General features: G+C 44.7%; 1 protein-coding gene across 9 annotated transcripts in view; it reads left to right on the top strand.

Moving 5' to 3' along the window:
- Positions 1 to 19208, top strand: part of UROC1 (urocanate hydratase 1) — a 424295-nt gene that overhangs the window by 144950 nt on the left and 260137 nt on the right. For 2 of the 9 annotated variants that reach the window (XM_085624433.1, XM_085624430.1), the window contains exon 1: positions 7580 to 7830. The exons of 4 other annotated variants lie outside the window; for them this stretch is intronic. In XM_085624433.1, coding sequence (XP_085480559.1) covers positions 7705 to 7830 — 126 coding nt within the window. In that variant the 5' untranslated portion in view covers positions 7580 to 7704. Of the gene's footprint in view, positions 1 to 7579; positions 7831 to 11272; positions 11594 to 19208 lie in introns of those variants that run through there. 3 more of the 9 variants (XM_085624436.1, XM_085624434.1, XM_085624431.1) reach the window with 2 other exon arrangements.

The following is a 19208-nucleotide window of genomic DNA, read 5'->3' as shown; positions in this document are numbered from 1 at the left end:
TTATCTGTCTTAGGGTGATGACTAACCCCATGTAAGTTAGTACTAGGACGAGGAAGACTGAGAGGGCATAATGGTATTTGCTTTATCGATAATTCCACCAGGAGAGACAGAACTGATATGTGAACGATTCTGCTCCAGGGGGCGGGTTTGTAGGTCTTCCAGGATGCATCCACCTGCTAAAATTGCTCTTCTTTAGTCTCCATTTCATCATGTAGTTTGTCTCCCTAAAAAACAACTAAGAGACTTTTTCATGTCTGAGGTCAGAGTAAGTTAATGTTCTACTGAAAAAGAGTTAGTGGTTTCTGCACAGGAGTATATTTTTTCCCTCTTGAAAGACAAAAAAATGAAATAAAACATCAGCGACAGCAAATTGACTTCCCTGCAACATTTGAACATTTCCATAGGCGCTACTGAATAATGTTCTTAGTGTTCATTCAGGTCTGTGACTTTTGTAAACCCCTAGGTATAAATCTGAAGTTCCTTTAGAATTTCATGAACGTCGCAAAATTAACAGGTAACACAAAAAAAACCACTCTCATAGTAGATAGAAGATTACTTACTATTGACCGTATCTGAGTATGTGGCACACAGTGCCCCCTAAGATAGCCTGTACACTAAGAATGCTCCTTTGCCTGCCCCTCATTGGGCACCACACAATGTGCATTCCAGTCTTGGTGCATCCCGACACTGATTCAACATGTGCCTGTAGCTTGGGCACCAGAAAGCAGTGGTCATTCCTGCTACACTTTCAAACTGTGATGAGATGAATATGCCCCTCTCCTATCAGTGTGTCTAGCATTGTTGAAACCCTCAAGCTTCCCATTAAACGCCGTGGACTAGTATGTGCCAAAGCGAATTGGATCAGCCCAACCTCAGATAAGGTGCCTGGATCTGGATGATGTCCACACTGGCCTGGTATTGAAGAGGGCTAGGGTCCTGTAACCAGGTAGGGCTGTGCAGTCAATGGCAATGAAGGGACTCTCCTGTGGAGAAAATACGGGTAATAGAACCGTCCTTACGTCTTCCAAAGACATACCCTGGTGGGAAACAAAAGGAAGACTTTCATCTTTAGTATCAGACTTTTGAACTCACCTGCTGGATTCTGTGGTTCAGCAGGTACTTGTTCCATCCACATGGAGCTATGATTGGGAAGGTACATTTTCATAATGGGACAAGCGCCTGAGAGAGCAGTTTACTTTGTAGAAAGCTCTAGATGGGTCAGTTAACATCCTTTGTTACACCGGGGACTGCCCTCCCGCCTCACCCGCTCAACCTGTTTCCCCTTTTCCCCCAGAGCATCCCGTTTGGGCGTCCTGGTAAGGGTCAGAGAAGTTAAAAGAGTATTCATGTGGCATCTTCCCTATTCTGACCTGAAAAGTCCTATGGGCTTTAACAGAGCCTTGCCCCTCCCTTGTCTAAGTAATTTAAATTGGTTCTTCCATAGAATAATCAATTACACTCCCTTCTCTTGGGACTTATTCAATGCCATCCACACTAAGAGGCTGTAGGAGTGCTCTTCTGGGTTCATCTAACAGGAACCGTACCCCAGAGGAATCTGCTATCTCCTGGCTTAGCTCTGTATGGGATTAAGTACCACCTGCTGTACATTAAAAGGATATTGCAAGTCACCGAGGATATCTATGACCATAGAGAGGAACGAGGCTGAAGGCCAAGTTCCTTTATAAGGTTACGGAATTCTGAGTTGACTTGCAACCTCCTTTTCATGAATGGCAGTGGGTACTTTCTTCCTTATAGTACACAGCCACACCATCACACCTTTCCCCATACCACTTAAATCTTTGGTGCATAGCTCTTTCATATATAAAAGAGCCCACATTTGAAAACATGAAGAATAAAAATAGAATCTCCTGTGCAAAATTAAACGCATCAGAAAGGCTGTTAGATAAACATGCTGCCACAAATATCTACTTTCTGCTTGGCACTGTACATCTAGACAAACAGAGCAGAAGAAAGAAAAGCAATGTTTCATTTTCATTCTTTAACCAGCTGCTTTAATTATGCTCTGTAGCCTGACCTGCCTTTCCCCTCAGCTGCTCGGTCTCTACTTGACGATCAAAACATTTCCATTCAACACAACAGTCTTACATCAAGAATATGGAACAACATTATCACATGTACATGTCTAGAAGGTATGGTTCAGTATGCAAGATGGACAATGTTTGTCGTATAACTTTTTGGTTGAGAACAATATATTATGTCATTCTAAAAACAGCACCAGTTAAACTACCCGGAATACGCGAGAAATGTACAGATTCAAACAGTTTACTAACATCTAAGCCCAATCAGCTATCTCCTTTGATCCGTGCTAAAAATGGCCATATGTGTTTGATTTGTCAATCCCATTAAATCTCTTTCCCATGATGTATTGGTTTCCCGCAGAAATCCAACCAGTGGGTATTCTTCGATTCACCTGCACCATCCCCCAGACTGTGAACCTGTGCCTCATCTTACCAGTTTTAGGTTTGGGGATGTTTCTGAACAGGCAGTGCTTAATCAAGACCACTGACATGGTATGCGTTTTTGGGCACAATCTCCCTACCACCCTTTCCTGGTATTCTGCTATCACTCTGCAGTACCAGGTCATGTGTACGATGGTTCTTATGAGGTTCTCTGCATCTCAGGTAGGTAAAGGATCTTCCAGGGTATATATTTTTGAATTTTTGTTGGGCTAAGTAAGTGCGGTGACACAAATGTTAATTTCAGCATAGACGTGAAAGAGGATGTGGGAAATCCAGTCTATGCTTCTCTTTCAGTGTTGCCCAGTTTGCAGAAACTGGCCTAGTCTAATCCCAAACGCCTCCTGTGCTTCTACAGATGTGACGAAGGTACCCCTTGGTAGACATATGCCAAAATGTTGTAATCATTCTCTCTCCACTTCCGACTGAGAGTTTTTACTACTGAATATCATCGGCATCAACAATATCGTAGTAGAAGAATATTGGAGAGGGACAAAATATTGAAAGGTAAGTGCATATAAGGAAGTAATATTTACTATTCCTAACTCCGCATCTACTTCCCTTGAAGATATATGTACCACATAGGTACATATATGTGGAGTTAGGTATTGGACATCTACTTACTTACCTTGCAATATTTGTTTTGATATTTTGCACTCTATCTTCTGTCCCACCGATATTGTGGGTTTGATATTCAGGGTACTCGCCCACATGGGAATTTTCTGAGTTATATGTGTAAAGAGTCGCAGAAAGCAAATCTCCAAGGGCCCTGAAAATGTGAGTCTTCGAAGAATTCTCTTTACCGTAATTTTCCGAGGCACCACTGTGTGTCAAACCATATGTGGATGATGAGTTGGCATAGCTCTTCACCTCATAACCAAGTCTTGCAACTACCCCCTCCCCAAACCTCCCTCGTCCCCTGTTGAAGAGCCATTGGGCAGTCATTAATCTCAGTTGTCATTTTCCATCAATCTCCTTGTTACATACATTCAACAGACCTATTCAGGCAGGAGATTCCTGATTTTTAAGTAAACAATGGCTTTAGTTTTTCACCTACAATTGCCTCTACTTCAGAATAAGTCAATGGGGAAATTACGTTTCCCGACCAATTTCTTTCTATATCTCCCACTTTCCCTTATTAAAATGCGGGGCATGCATGTCATTACACGCTGTAGCTGTGATGCTTTGAAGTAGAGTGCCAAATCTGGGTGGCCCAGAACTCCATCCTTCCAATCTAACTTCCGTGTGTTCAGTCTAAGCCTCCTTCTTTTTTCTACCCAGACCAAGGACTTCATGGGCCCATATAATTCTTGAAGGTTGATCTACTCAAAAGGCACATTGAATTTTGGAGAATGTACAGTACTCACAAGAGGAAGATCATTTTTGCAACCGCTATCCTCCCCTTGATGGAGAGCGGCAGGGTATGTCATAATTGGACTGGCCATGTCAGTCCTTGGAACACCCTTTACCTATATTAGAAATATTGTTTTTTAGCTGAGTGGACCACCTTTATTCTCAGGTAAATGTGTGTTCTTTGGCATAGGTATGTTAGGACCAATTTTTCGGTCAACTTTTCTCTTTAAAGTTATCCAACCTCAACTAAAATCCAATTTATCTACACTTAGGGCAACATTTAGAGTTTGACAAAGCAGGATAACCACGTTAAATCGGCATGTTTTTCCACCGCCAAATTTGTCACCCCTTCCTCATCTGGTGGGGGAGACCCCTCAAGTTTCCGATGGCAAAGCCACCTGAGGCAGAAACTTTGACCAGACAGTCCATCTACCGGACAGCCAATGGTATATGAACCTCAGAAGGCCCAAATGTTCATTTTTCCTGCCTGGGCCCACCATGTGATGCACATAAATTTCCTTGAAGTGAATGGAGAAAACTCCCTGGGTGTAAGAGACATTGTTTGTTTTGTTTTACAGAAGCAAACTACAATTTTAGGGGTTTCTGTCTTTAAATAAATAATAATGGTAAGCGGGCCGCTATGACAGGACAGCCTACCCAGCATACTTTTAACGAAAATGCTCCCACCATGTGGCCAAAATGTCCAAGTCCTGACAATTTTTTGGGATAAAAAATTGATCAGTTGCAATGTTGATCAATGTAGGTTCATATTAGTGCCTGAGTTTTTGGATATCCACATATCATACATTTTCACACATTTAATCAAGTCAGATTAATTTATATAGGGGTTGTTCTGAAAATCTTATGTTGAAACAGGCCTCATGAACCAATGATGGATTGCTCTGAGTTGAGGTTTTTATTCAGTGAGACGAGGAAGCGGACGATCCAGGGGTGATGATAGAAAGCCTCTTGTGCAGTAAAGTGGCACACTGCCCAATGCAATAGTCTTCAAACTTTGAGGTGAGGATCATTAGGGGATGTCCGAAGAGACGTGAGATTGTGAAGGACGACTGAAGCGTCCTCAGCCACTCCACGAGCATCTATGAAAGAAAAAGATTTTTCTGCTTCTATGTGAAAAAACGGAATATCATTACATAGTCTGAAGTTATAAATATGTTAATGTGAGAAAAAAGAAGGTAATCATATTATTTAATGCCATGTCTGGTTTGCCATGAATAGGTTTGAAGAACACCGGTGTGAGGGGGTGGGGCCGGGGGCGCGACGCAAAACTCCTTCCTTACCTGTGGTACGGGGAGTGCGAACGCCGGATAGAAAGCAGAGACCCCGGAATGAGACTCCGGAACACCCGTCAACCACACCCCCCTCTCATCTCTTCCCACAGACATGCAAGAAGACGGAAGAGGGAGGGGCTAACCCGGGAAGCGATACTCATCCACCACTCAAAGGAGACCTGGCCCAGGAAGTTCTCTCTCGGAGCGGAGAAGGAGCAGGAAGCCGAAGGACGAAGGAGGCGAAGCAGAGAGACGGGGAGCGGAACGACGGCGAACCGGACCAGGTCGGGAACGAAGGCGGAACCGAATCAGAGGATCCGGAGGAGTTCTGGAGCGAAGACTGGTGGTGTCCCCCGGAGGAGGCTGAGGAGCGGCCGCAACTCAGGAGAGTTGCGGCGAGGCCGGTGAGTGACGAAGCTCCAGGGTAAAGACCGGCAGGGAGCAGGGAGGAGGGAGGAGACTGAGCAGAGGGAGGGTGTGGAAACGGATACGGGCGGGACCCCGGGCACTAATCAGTTCGTTTTTTCCAGTGCACCCTTAGTCCTGCAACCCTGCATAATTTATTCCTGAGTACAGTGTGAGTTTCCGGCATTTCTTCTACCCCTGAACATTGTTCAATCTTCCTCACCACGCGGGCTTTTCCTGGCACACCCTTCCCCCACCCCCTTAGAATTTTCTTCTGGTATTATAACTTAGAAGAGACGACCATTGGGTTCTAAAGCCCCTCACTCTCCAACCCTATCCTCCGCGACACAGCTGAGGGGAAAGTTGTTCCGGAAAGCAGAAACCCTGGCTAAGAAACACGGGTGAGGTGACGGGTAGAGTAACGCCTATAAGTACTGAATGACCCTGAAACTGACGGCCCACTGTTTCTTCTTTTCATGAGCCTTCGGGAAGATCCAACCACGGCTGAAGAAACGAGGCAGACGCCATTGAGATCCAGCTCAGAGGAAGACGACGAAGAACAGCGTTACCCCAGTACCTCTTCACGATAGGACACGATACCCTCCCAACCGCCACATCAAAGAGTGACCTACCTGATAATAAAATATTCTCACTTGGAAAATATATTCAGCCTCCGCGTCTGTATATCCGACCCGCCCTCCCACAACCGGTCTAGCCAAACAGATCACTGAGGTTACTGGCAGCCACTGACCAAAATTGTATGGTTAACTGAAGAAAAAGAAAATACTTTAAAGCAATTAGAGGAGGACATTTCAGACAGCTTACTGGGTTATTACAAGGTAAGAAGTAACCTAATAATATTTGGGTTTATTAAAAATAGAGACTTTTCTTTCACAGTTGGCCATCTTTTCAACCCTTTAAGCCAACATTGTTTTTGTCAATAATGTCATGATTCAAACAGCCCTGTTATGTCTTTAGAACCATACACATGCAAGACAATAAATACTGCAGAAACCTCTGTGGAACCTGCCGGATGTAAATGACACAGAAATATCCTCTATTGCGTTTCAAAGCTGATGTAAAACAAACATAAGAAAAAATACTTCAGCCATCAACTTTTTAAAATATTTAATCGTTGAATGAAAATAGACGTGCCTTGTACAGCCTTCGTTCAAAGGTTTATTGCATCACGTTATGCTATATCTTTACCCCATCCCTTTATTTTATCACAAACCTGTTCTCTATCTTTCCATTGCTTCACTCTTTTTGATATATTCCTTTACTGGGTTCCTTTATTATTTATTCTATCCCTTTAACTCATCCTTTACCCCAGCAAGTCTTGTAATCTCTTTATCCCATCACTTCATCTCTTTATTTCAATCGTTATCTTGTCTCTTTATGCCACCCTTTTCTTTTATTAATTTATAGTATCCTTTTATTCTACCCCTTTATACTATAACTGCATGAATCCTTGCTATCCATTATTTTACCCTGTCATTCCATTCCGTCAATTTATAAATTTGTTGCACACTTTTAGGTAAACCCTTTATTTTACTCCATTACACCGGCTTCATTCACTTCATTCCTTTATTATCTCTCCTTGAGCCGTGCTGTATTCTAGCACATTTTTTCTTTATTATGTCCATTATCCCATTGCGCGATTCTGCCTTTTCGGTACATTTATTTAATTCATCGCAATCTTCTATCTTTTTTAGTTGTTTGTTCCTCAATTGTATACTTTTTTATTACACGTCAGCTGTATTCTTTCTAGTCACCCCTGTAGCCTATCTTTCCATTGTAGCCTTTTATCCTGTGCTTTCCCTCCATCCCGTGTCCCTTTTCCACCTCACTCGTCCCATCCCCCTTTGGAGCCTGTATCATCCCTGTGTCCCGGGGTATAATAACCTTAGATTGGCCAGGCCGTCGTCGTGCTCACGGATGAGTGCCCTCTGTCACTCATCGTACTCAGTTCAAATGACCTTCGCCCTCCAGGTGACGCCCCCAGCGCGCCTTTAGAGGGTCTAGTGCTCAGGACGTGGTGAATCATTTACGCGCGAGTAGGCGCTCATCCAATAGGCGGGCGTTCGGGAGTGGGCGGGTGCGCAGGTCTCTGCAGGCTTGCACAGGTGAGCCGTGTCTGCGCAAGTAGGTGTCCATCGTCCGCCGGTCCGAAGAGAATGTCCAGCCTGAAGGAACTGTGCGCGGGCCTGCCCCTCAACCCACTGCCCGAGAACCGGGGCAGGGCCGCGGGGGTTCCCCATGCCCCTTGCAGGACCCCTGGACTGTCGGCGGAGGAGCGCAAGGTAAGGTATATCCCTCCCCAGTACATCCTCTAAACCCAGGCCAGCCCCCCAGCATTGCTGCCGCTGGGAAGGACCCCCATCACATACCCTTCCTGGCCGAACCCCTCGTGTCAATAGGGAGGCTCCAGGGGTGTAGCTATCCTTGGTACAGCAGGTGCAGTGGCACCGGGGCCCAGAGAGACTCTTTGAACCCTGATAATGGTTGTTTTTACTAACCAAACAGCAGTTCAAGGAGGGGGATTTTCCTTGTTTGCACCAGGGCCCATTGCCAGTGGCGGATGGTGACAACATTAAGTGGTGGGGCCAGCAAACTGGCGCTGAGAGACACCAGCAGTGCCTTTAGGCTCAGTGCCAACGCTCTTAATCGAGGCCTGTTACAAACAGTGGTTAGAGCGAGCCGCGTTTGGGATCCTAGGAGTTGAGGCTGAAGGCAGTGCGAGTTCCTCCCAGTGCCTATCAGTGGGTCAAAGAGGTGCCAATGCTGACTCGAGCAAAATTAAATTGCTGGGGTCGCATGCTATAAACCGCCACTAAATTGCTGTCATGCATTACATTACCATTTTAATGTTACCTATAAAATGTTAATATAATGCATGTTGGCGATTTAGTTGCTGTTTATACCGTTTAAATAATGTGAAATAAAATATTTACTCTGCTACTGCCTGCACAACTGAATCCGGTCCTGGTGTTCTGTTGCAGTCGTCCGGGGCCCTAGAGCCAACTCTCCAATCCAGACGCTTCTCTCATGTTGTTAATCTGCAGGAGAGAAGCAGCACCAGGATTGGTTAGAGCAGGCTGGCTGAGCACTCTTTCAGTCACTGGGTGCCTCTGCCTTCTCTCCACCCAGTTGTCCAAGACAGCTTGGATGGGAGAGGTTTAAAGTACTCCTGTCAGGCTGGCAGCAAGACCGTTGACCAAAGTGACATGCGCACTTAAATCTACGGTCACCAATCCTCCCTTGCTGCCAATCTGCGGGAACGGTCCCCTTTTATGACATTCAGCACTTAGCGCTGCTCATGCTGATTTTTAGTGCCCGGAGCTTGTTCTGCACTGAAAAAATTAGTGCAAAGGGCACATGTGGTGAGCCAGAGGGTGCAATCTTAAATTGGTTTGGCTACCGCCAGTGACTGCCCGCATTGGGAAAATCTCGCCTTGTGCCTTCTTAGCTCCTGAAAATTGAGCTAGGGGATGCCAATTCTCGCTCAACAACTTGTCTGTTTATTTGAAAAGTGAATTAAAATGCCCATTTTATTTTTAGGTCTCGCCTGACCCAGCGCATGCGCTGATCTAGCGAGACATTTTGTGAGGGCTCCAAAAAGTGCTACCAGGCCAGCCTAGAGCTACAGTGCGCGGGCGCGCGCGCCGCGCTTTACCGCGATTACTTTCGCTTTGATGTTTGATCATGATCACTTTCGCGGCTGCACGGCCGCTTTGATGTTCTCCGTGAGGCTTCAATAGATTTCAGCAGTTAAAACAAGCATTGGCATAGCCAATAGGTCTCGCTTTTGGGACCTTATAAGTGTTTAGTTATGCAACTGTTGCATGGCTAAACACTTATAAGGTCCCAAAGGCGAGACCTATTGGCTATGCCAATGCTTGTTCACTTTTGCTTTTCCTGGTGCAGGGGTCGTGGTGACACTCCTTCGCCCATGTGGAGAAGTCACCGCTGCAGTGGCATCCTTGCTTATGTTGCTGACCGGACCTCGCCCAGGCGTCTACCTTTAGTTGAGACCCCTGCAACCGACCCCTACAGAGCATCACCCCCTTCAGTGAAGACCACCCACTGTTTTGAGCACCTCTCTCATTCTTCCCTGTGCACCCTTTCAATTTTCTGTTGACCCACAAAGACCAGCTTTTCTTTGAATTCAAATAAAAAGTGTACACCTTTTTCATGTTCACCTATGGCCCAGTTTGTATCATAAGGGGTGGTCGGAATTTGTGGAGTTTCACTCCGCAGAGTTACATGAAAACTCGGCTGGTTTCCGCAGAGTTCCGAGATCCAGCGGAAGTCAGCACACCACGCTGTTCATGCTGATTTTCAGCGCCTAGAGCCTGTTCTGCACTGAAAAAATCAGCGCGAAGGACACCGTGTGGTGAGCCAGAAGATGCAATCTTAAGTTGTTTTGGCTGTGGCTCTAGTAGATTTTCTACTCTAGTGGCAGCTTTCTCACTGCAAACGGTCGCGACCGCCAGTGACTGACCGCGGTCACGACTGCCAGTGACTGACCGCGGTCACGACTGCCAGTGACTGCCCGCATTGGGAACATTTCGCCGGGTGCCTGAAAATTGCGCTAGGCGAAGCCAATTCTTGCTCAACAACTTACTGTTGGTGAGCCGCACGTGAGAACTTTAACCACGCGGTATTTGGCGGAACTACCCGTAGCATGCATAATGCATAGTGGGCCAAACTTCGCCGGTGGAGCAGAATTTATTGCCCTCCTCTAATCATAAGTCTCGCCCCTTACCAGAGGTCACTTAGATGTAAAAGTGTAGTTTTGAGCAGGTGCGCTTAAGCATTACATTTCTCCAATAATCGTGTCTGTAAGGCTGCTTAGTGGACGCGTCCACGTGTCACTAGTCGTACACCACCTCCTGTCTTACAATTGTTAGTAAACATAATGTTAATTTCCACAAAAAAAGTACTATTTATTCACTTCTAGGCCGAGTTGTGTTTTAGTGATCTGTTCTGTGCACAATTATGAGAAAATAATGGAGGTGGGTTTTGATTAACATTGGGTATATATTTATTTTTTCAGTTTATTTGAAGATTGAAAGCACCGGTGCTTTATATCAGTGTAACTATTCATTCTTTTTAGATAATAATGCCTGTAGGAAATATATAATAATCAATACTTGAAGGTTTTATTCACTGATGAAACTTTGTAAGAGATTTTAGAATTGTGTGAAAGCCTAAAATCCACAGATGACTGTGCAGAAGAATGCTCATTTTTGTAATGGAAAAAATGTGTAGTTAACTGATAAGTTTGTGAAAGTTGCATAGAGTAGCCTTGAATTGGGGGCTAGTGACATATGTAATTTACAGCACCTAGACACGGTATTTGTGGGATGTGCCGCTTTCGGGGGAAAAAACCCGGGATGTTAATGAGTGTACATTCGGTGATTGAGGCAGAATGGTTATATAGAAACTTGATGAATAAAATAACTGACAAGTTTATATATAATAGTCTGCTGCATATATTTGTTGTTTAGATACAGAGATTTGTGTCGCACTGTTTTGCCATAAATGTGTAATTGTTGCAGACACTGAGTTTGTATCTTGGTATAGACCAGGCACCTCCTGCAAATAGAAGGGGGGCTCCACGGCAGGAGCCAGACAAAGAGTCCTTCATCTGTTTTGCCTTGAAGAGGGGCGGTGCTCGTGATGTCATCTGGGGGTGCCTCATGCTGCACTATATAAGGCCTCGCAAGGCTATGAATCGGCCTCTTTTCTCTCCACAGCACACCCTGCCAACATGCTGAAGGAACCACCCGCTCCTGGTGGAAGGAGGAATTGGTGGAATTTCTTGCAGCATAAAGGGAGCTGCCCAAAATTTGGACTGACTTACTGCACTTACACCTTGGAGGGTGCTGTTTGGTGTGGGCACTGGATAGGCAGGAGGGGGGGACTGACCTGCTGGTGGTCCTGGACCTTCTTGCCCCACCCCGGAGAAGCCTGGAGTTGAACGTTTTGGAGGTTTTTACCTGGTGACAGGTACCCTGGCAGTGACGGAGCTCTATGCGGTGCCCTGGTGTATGTGGCACTGTGGGTATTGCCCATCCCTCTAAGTGATGGAGGGGAAGTTGCCACTAAGTTATGCCCCGGATGCCCTTGGTTGAGGGCGTGGGCGTTGGATATGGAAAAGGGGCCTGCTGGCACTTTTGCATTTCGAAGTGTTGTGCTGTAATGGGTGGAGACAACTGTTGTATTGCTTGCACAATCTATGAGCTGGTTGCTGATCTTACGACCTGTCTATTCATAACCATGTGTCTTTTGATCTTCGGCTGGTGGACTCATGACAATAATGTATGTTTAACTAGGGGTCTCATTCCTCACTGATGGATGTGACTGTGTGAATAAAAGGCTACGCCCTTGGTCGAACCACAATAATTGCATTTGTCTATCTCTTTGAGAATCTTTTCAGTGGGGGAGGGGAGTGTGCACGTGTGAGCGCACAATGTGAGAGTCAATCACTGACCTCAGACTGTCGCTGTTCTATGATTGTTTCAGTCGGATCGTGTGTGTGTGTTTGTGTGTTTAATCTACTTTTGTGTATACAAAAACCTTTTAATAATTTGGGTACTACACATAGTCACAATTGAAGCTCAGGAAAAAGGGGTGACTAGCCCAGGCTCACAGGGTTGATGGACAATCTTCGAAGTCGGGATTGGAGCTAACGACCTAGGTGCAAAGCCAGCCGTAGTCACCAGACCAAACCCCAGCTGTGCTAAAACAGTAAAATCGGCAGGTGACTTCTTGTGGAAAATATTGGAAAGAAGCGAGATGGCAGTTTTTTTTATGTAGCTAAAAAAATGTCACTAAGTAACGTGAATATATTTTGTCGATATTAAGAATGAACTAAAAGTACGGCGCTTTTCTTTGATATAATTAAAGAAACAAGAGCTTTATACCATTTCAATCAAGTACTCAATCAGGATTTATAGAGCGGGGCCGGATGACCCGTGAGGGGTCTCGAGACGCTACTAATGCGTGAGAAGTGAAAATGCAGTTTGGGTTAAAAAGGTAAGATTTTTTTTTTCTCCTTTAGTTCATTTCCGAGGTGCTCGTATTTACTAAGTAAAAGACGCGGCCCTCTTTGCTTGCCTTATCTTGAGCAAGGCTAACCTCACCGCGCCTGGTTAATCATTGGTGTTTATTGACTTTCTTTTTGTCTTGTTCTCTCAAACTGGTGGTTACTTTGGCGCTCACATTCATTGGTTCAGACAGGACTGTCAGGGGCTGCCCTGCAGCATTCCCTACCTGCCGCCTCCTTTTTAAAGGTTAAAGTTCACTGCATGGTATGGACCAGTCTTGTGAAGGACACATCGCCAGTGGGCTGGCGGGATCTTCTAGAGTTAAATCTTGCACATTTGTGGGTGCATTTCATTATTGGATATATAATTTTTTAATGCAGAAAGTTACAAAATTGGATATTAAAAAAAAAAAAAATCATTTCGGAAAATGGTGCATGTGCAGGGAGGAGTTTAATAGATTTGGATAACAAGTGAAGTGCACTGTTCTGCCCACGGTGGTGGTGGACGCTGGTCATCCCCGGTGGTGGAAGCTGGTCATCCCCTCGCACAGGGATGGTGCTCCATTGGGCCTGACCATGATTTGTGATGTTCTGTGGACTAATGTAGCTTAAACCCCGTTTTGGGGATTAATGAATGAATGAATGCATTGGCTCACGGTGGAAAAACGAATACAGTTTAAGACACTAAGTTACATGCACAAGGCTAGGTCTGGCTCAGTGCGGAGTCACCTTTAAAAATAAGTGATCACCCCCCCCTACCAGCCTACCCGCTCCCTGTTCTCAAGCAACCAGTCGCTGTGCATGGGTCCCAGAATCAGACTAGGCCCTACTGGAGGTTGTTCCTTTTCATACCTGGGCCCCAAGCTTTGGGACGCCCTACCCGAGCACTTGAGAAGCTGCTTCTCCATGACCCTCTTCCAAAAGAACTTAAAGATCTGCTTATTTTACTCCTATTTGTGCCGCTCTCCCCTTTCTGATCTCGTGGCGACAGGAACCCTGTTTGGGTAGCTTCGGTCTCCATAAAAGTTTATTGTAATAATATGAAGGAAGGAAAGCTGGAACAGTTCGCGCATTGAGTCAGTCCAGCCAGCCAACCAACTCAACAGATGGACTTTCCTTCCTTGATCTTTTAATCATCTCTGCGTAGCTCTGAGTTGTCAATGTCCCTTTCGATGTCCCGCAGCGTAAGTGTTCATCTTAAACCGCAGTGTCCAGTCTTGGTCTACAAGGGCTGAAGCTATAGCACATTTTCAAAATATCCCCATCATATAAGTGTGCACATCATTCATCTAAGTGACAGATATTAGCAAAGTCTGTGGCTCTCCTCAAGTTCTCGTACTCGACTACTAGAGCTACCCATCAACCCATGAGGCCTGGGAGTAAATGCACAACTAAACAATGGCACACACAGGTACCATTCAAAACACCAATAAAGTAGATATGTGGTTAAATAACCCACTGCATCTAATCGTGCATCCACGCCATGATCATCTGGAATGCCCTCCCCAGAGACCTGCGCTGCAACCCCTCGTATCACAGCTTTAAAAAAGACCTCAAATCCCACCTTCTCTGCAAATACCGGAGTCCGTAATCACCGCATTCAACCATTTATTCATCCACCGTTATACATTCCCCCCCCTGACAGTCTTTTTTGTCCGACTATTCTCCCCTTTCTCTCCCTCCTTGACTTTTTTCTCCACTCTAATGCTACCCTCCCTCCTTTTAACACTTCCCTCTGGCTTCTCCTCAATTCTCCCCCAAACTCGTTGCTCCCTTCTCCTCTCTTTTGCTCCCTCCCATCCTATTTCACTCGATTTTTCTTCGCTTCCTCACTTAACAGCCCCGATTTCTCCCTCTTTCCTAATTTGAGCTGTGCTGCATGTTTCAGACAATGTGTATTTGATCAGCCCTATACCATTTAACTGCATACACGAAAGCCTTGTCCCGGGTAAACGGCCCCTCTTTAGCTCCCTTGCCTTTTTTACTGTTTCCGTGTTAACTGTCGTTAGTGACATTTTCGTTCTACTCATGGCCATAGCTGTTAGCCTATTTGCTTATTTAAGAAGCGATTTTTAATGTGTAATGTCTGTATATTTTTTGATCTCGCTGAATCTACTGTACTGACTGGAATCTTAATGCTCATGTAAAGCGCTCTGCTACCCCCGGGTCTTGAAGCGCTATATAAAACTTTTCAAATAAAATAAATAAACAATGCAATCACCATATATTCAAGTGTCAGACCACCATTATGATTGTAATAGTCTTTATCAAGCCCTTTGCTTTGTTTTCTATCCGGGCTGCTGCCGGCTGCATCCATTTGGAGCAGGACCAATGTACATGGTCCTCGCTATACCTTCGTTTACCAGGGGTTCCATTTTTTCCCCTGAGTAAGTAATTATTTTAGATGATGGTGATGCCCTTTATACTGCTCCCTATCGGCAGGGTTAGCGTCGCACGTTCATTACACTTCCTATTTCACGGAAGGCGGCATATGATAATTCGAGGGTAAGATGCTCCCCCATTGATCTCGTCCTGTTGAGACCTGGCTACCTTTCTGGGTTGAAAGGTTGTTGACACCTCTAACAAACAAACATATACAACAAATAACATTAAAAGGGCTAATGGACTATTTGTAAAAAAAAATAATAAAAAAAAAAGAGAAATCCGTATTTGTTAAAAGAACTGCATGTATATTTGTCGCATGCACATTTCTGTGGTTCTTAAGTTCACTAGGGACACTGCACATGATTTTATTAATATGATTAAAATGTTTTTGCAATTACCTTTTTGAATGCACTTGATAAAGACTATTACAATGATTATGGTTGTCTGAGACTTGAACATAGGGTGGTAGAATAACATGCAGTGTGTTATTTCTCCTCAAGGTCTGGCACAGGTTGGATCCTCGTGACCCAATGTTAAGCAGATTTACATGAGTCTAGAACCAACGCATGGCCTCGGTGTGTCCCGAGAGACTGGAACTGTCACTGTTTCCTAAAGTGACATTGGCGGACCAAAGGGCCATTTGGGAACTGGCAGGATCATTGTTGCCCCATCCACAAGCTGTGAAGGACTTGGGGCCGTAGGTTTACATCAGCTGTGTTATATGCTGTCAAGGCCACACAGGTGTGGCATAGGGCAACACATAAAAATGTGCATAATGGAAACCGCCATAGTCCAACCTCCAATGAATTGACAGAGAACAGCCATTACACGACCAGCCATGGTATATGATCGGAGCAGTCCACCCAGGAGCTGGGCGCCTTCGCCTAGGAGAGACCGGGAACAGCCCGTAGCCACTGTAGTATATATCATCACTGAGAAGCAACCAATGTCCTACTCCAAGGAGGTTTCTACTCCAACAACCACCGTAGTATGTAACTGTTATGCAACTGTCGTCGTCATCATCAAAAGAATTAGTCGTCTCCAACAAAGACATCTTGGTATATAGTCTGATGGCTGACTGAGAAGCAACCGTTAACATACTCAGCAGTGCTGTTTACTCTGCTGGAAACCACCTTAAGACATTTTGTTCACTTGTGTGACTCTGACTATTCCAACACACTCGCACTTAGTTTTCAAGAGCAGCAACATATGCTGCACCATGATTGCAGGTATGTCTTTCAACCTAGAACATCTCACCTAAGTCGACCCATGTAAGGCAAACTTCAACCAGCATCTTTTTGACTATGCCCACGGAAAAAGCATCAGGAACCCACACAAATCTGAGTGTTTCATGCTCACGTCAGGGATATAAAACGAGATGCCCATTACACAGTACAGATTCACTAAGCAACAACAAAACCCTGGAGTTGTTGACTGTAGAGTCAAGCGGGTCAGTGTTGTGAACTTTTAAGGTTTAAGAAGCGTGGGTGGAATGATTCGCTAGGAGAGAGATTGGGGAATACAGAACAGGGTAATTGTACTCGTCGCCTAGTCACTTTACTAGCAAGGCATATGTATTTAGTACATATTGAAGTCTGATGAAAAAGACTTTTGCCAATCCCTGGTGCAATCCAGTTGTATAGGCCATATGGGAGGAAAGCTCAGGATTGAATCGTCAGATTATCTAGTAAAGGCTCTTCAGGTGGCTGGTAGAATCAGGAACTCACTATTTCGAAGTTTTACAAAGTTCTGCATGGTACCATGAAACTACGCAGTTACTTGGAAAAGTGGAAGTTCAAAAGGTTCATCTGAAAACGAGGCTAGATCATGTCCAACTGAATGATAAGTGTGGTGTCTCTACCGTCACAACTCTTCAGAAGAATACCAGTCTGAAAAATTGTCTTCAGGAGTTTTTTTTAACTGGAAGTGGTGGCTATGGTGCAGGGTGGCTTACAGGAGGTCTGGTTGAGGGGGGGGTGAAACCCTACACAAGCAACAGCCACAATCCTTGTCTTGGTGAACCACAAAAAGTCACAAAATAAACCTGTTCCTAACTTTGGTAGTTTGGAACAAAGCCAGTCAGGCAATGTGTAAAGTGTTTGAGTAACTCGAACAGTAATAACATAACATAACACAAGAACAATCAAAAACAATTTAGAAAAATAAAGCACATTTTAATAAATTGACACCAAAATGGTAGAACAGCAATTATGAATGTTAATAGAATAAATTAGCTCTTAAAAGATCAATGCAAAAAAATCAATTGATGGACAGAATGCAGAACAATGTCATACATTCACCCCAGTACAGAGATCTGGGCCTAAATTCATCGTTTTTTTGCTCATCATGCCATTCCAGTTTGAACCCAGCCATATGCAAATCAGTCTTGACCCTGTGCCCAATGGGAACAGTCCAGCCCGAACTGCCAGGCCATCATCCCCTTTGGTATTGCTTTGTTCGCCCTAAGTTGGCAGGGTATGCCCAGACGTGGGTCCCTTGCTCACTTTGCCACTGGATTCAAGATAGCCTGGCTGGTGAGGGTTATGAAACCGGTCCCAGGAAGCTTGTTTCCGGTCCAGGGAAGACATGGCTTGGCAGTTCGGGCTGGACTGTTTCCATGAGGCACAGGGTCAGACTGATTTGCATATGGCCATGTCTGAACTGGGGTGGTGGAGTGAGCTAAAGAATGATGATGGATTAAACCCAGATCAGTTGACTGGGGATGAGTGTTTGATTTGCTCAAACGCTCTGTCCATCATCCCCTTTGGTATCGCTTAAAAGATCAAAGCACTAGTCGCGAAGGACTTGTGCAAAGCCAAAATTTATGGCCGACCACAATGTAGCATAGGTCGAATAGATAAAATAGATTGGGTCCGGTTGCCGCATACCTTCGAGCTTAGTAGAAATATTAGAGAAAAATATCTGAGAAGGAAAAGTTCAGCGGGTCAAGGCAGCTGACGGTGTCCTAAGCTGCTGTTGCCAGAGATATGCCTAGGGTGGAAAGCCGCTCCAGGAAGATCTGAAGGGGAAGGGTGCAATGCTGAGAATTCGCTGGACCGGGAATAATAAACCTGTTCTATGAGATTTATATAGTGCATGGCTACCCAACGTAGCTGGCTCTAACGTGGTGCGATCGGTGCCACCGCACCGGGTGCAGACTTGGGGTGGGGGCATTATTTTTGCAAGTATATTAACATTTGGAAAGCACCTGCTGTTGAGTTCCTGTTCTCCAGCAATTTTCAGGCATCAATTACAATGTCAAGATGACTCTGGTGATTAAGTGTCTTCCTGGAAAGAGACAGAGGTTTGTCTAGAGGAAGTTTTGACTCATCCAAAGGAAGCGCAGTGGGCTAAAATGCCTGCTGCTAAGAACATGTACCATGCAGATAACAAAGTGCATGTAATGTAAATTGGTCAGTGGGTTACTGCTTTTGTAAGGGAGCTCCTTTTGTTACTTGTCGTTTGTAAATCAAAATCCTATTCTAGAACATTGAGCTATTTACTGTCATCAAAGAGCTGCGTGTAAACTGCAAGTATTTTCTTTTTTTAAATATCTTTATTTGCATTTTCAATTTTTGCAGAGTAACAGGATAACGGCAATATTCGTAATGAAGGACAGTAAAGTGCAGTGTATATATGACAAAATGGAAATAGAAAAGGAGACAGACATTTTCATTGTCAAAGCATATCTACTGAGGTGTAAATTGCAAGTATTATGTTAGCGCTATATGTTTTTTGTGCCCAGTGTTTCATTATCCTAATCTTGCCAAAAGGGTTCATTTGGGTATAAAACAATTCTTGTTATTAAAGAGAACCTCTAACAATGGTGTTACATTTTAAATTCAGAATTTGTGCTTTCCCAGAGTAAAGACTCTTAAACTATATTGCCTACCAGCATCGATGACATGTTACTCCTATACTTCACCTTGTAGTCCTGTCTGATGTAACCTTTCCTATACACTGATTTACACACCTATGATTGTCTCTGTGCAATGTGTGTGTGATGTAAAGTGCTCTGACACCTTACAATGGTATGAGTGCTGCTATAAAACTAAATGAATCGGAGAGACAGTGGTTCTGGAGACTTGAGGGGCACTGTTAAAGGGCGATGTTGAGGGAATCCATGGCAGAGGTGGCCATTGGGGGGGGGGGAGGGGTGCCAACAAACATTGTGCACAGGGCGCCACCAGTGTTAAAGCCAACGGGCCTCCCAGTGCTGGTAAAACCTCCTCTCTGAACTGT

This window comes from Triturus cristatus, chromosome 9 (genome assembly GCF_964204655.1).
Source record: "Triturus cristatus chromosome 9, aTriCri1.1, whole genome shotgun sequence".
Classification (NCBI taxonomy): Eukaryota; Metazoa; Chordata; class Amphibia; order Caudata; family Salamandridae; genus Triturus; species Triturus cristatus.
This window is presented reverse-complemented; position numbering and strand designations above follow the sequence as displayed.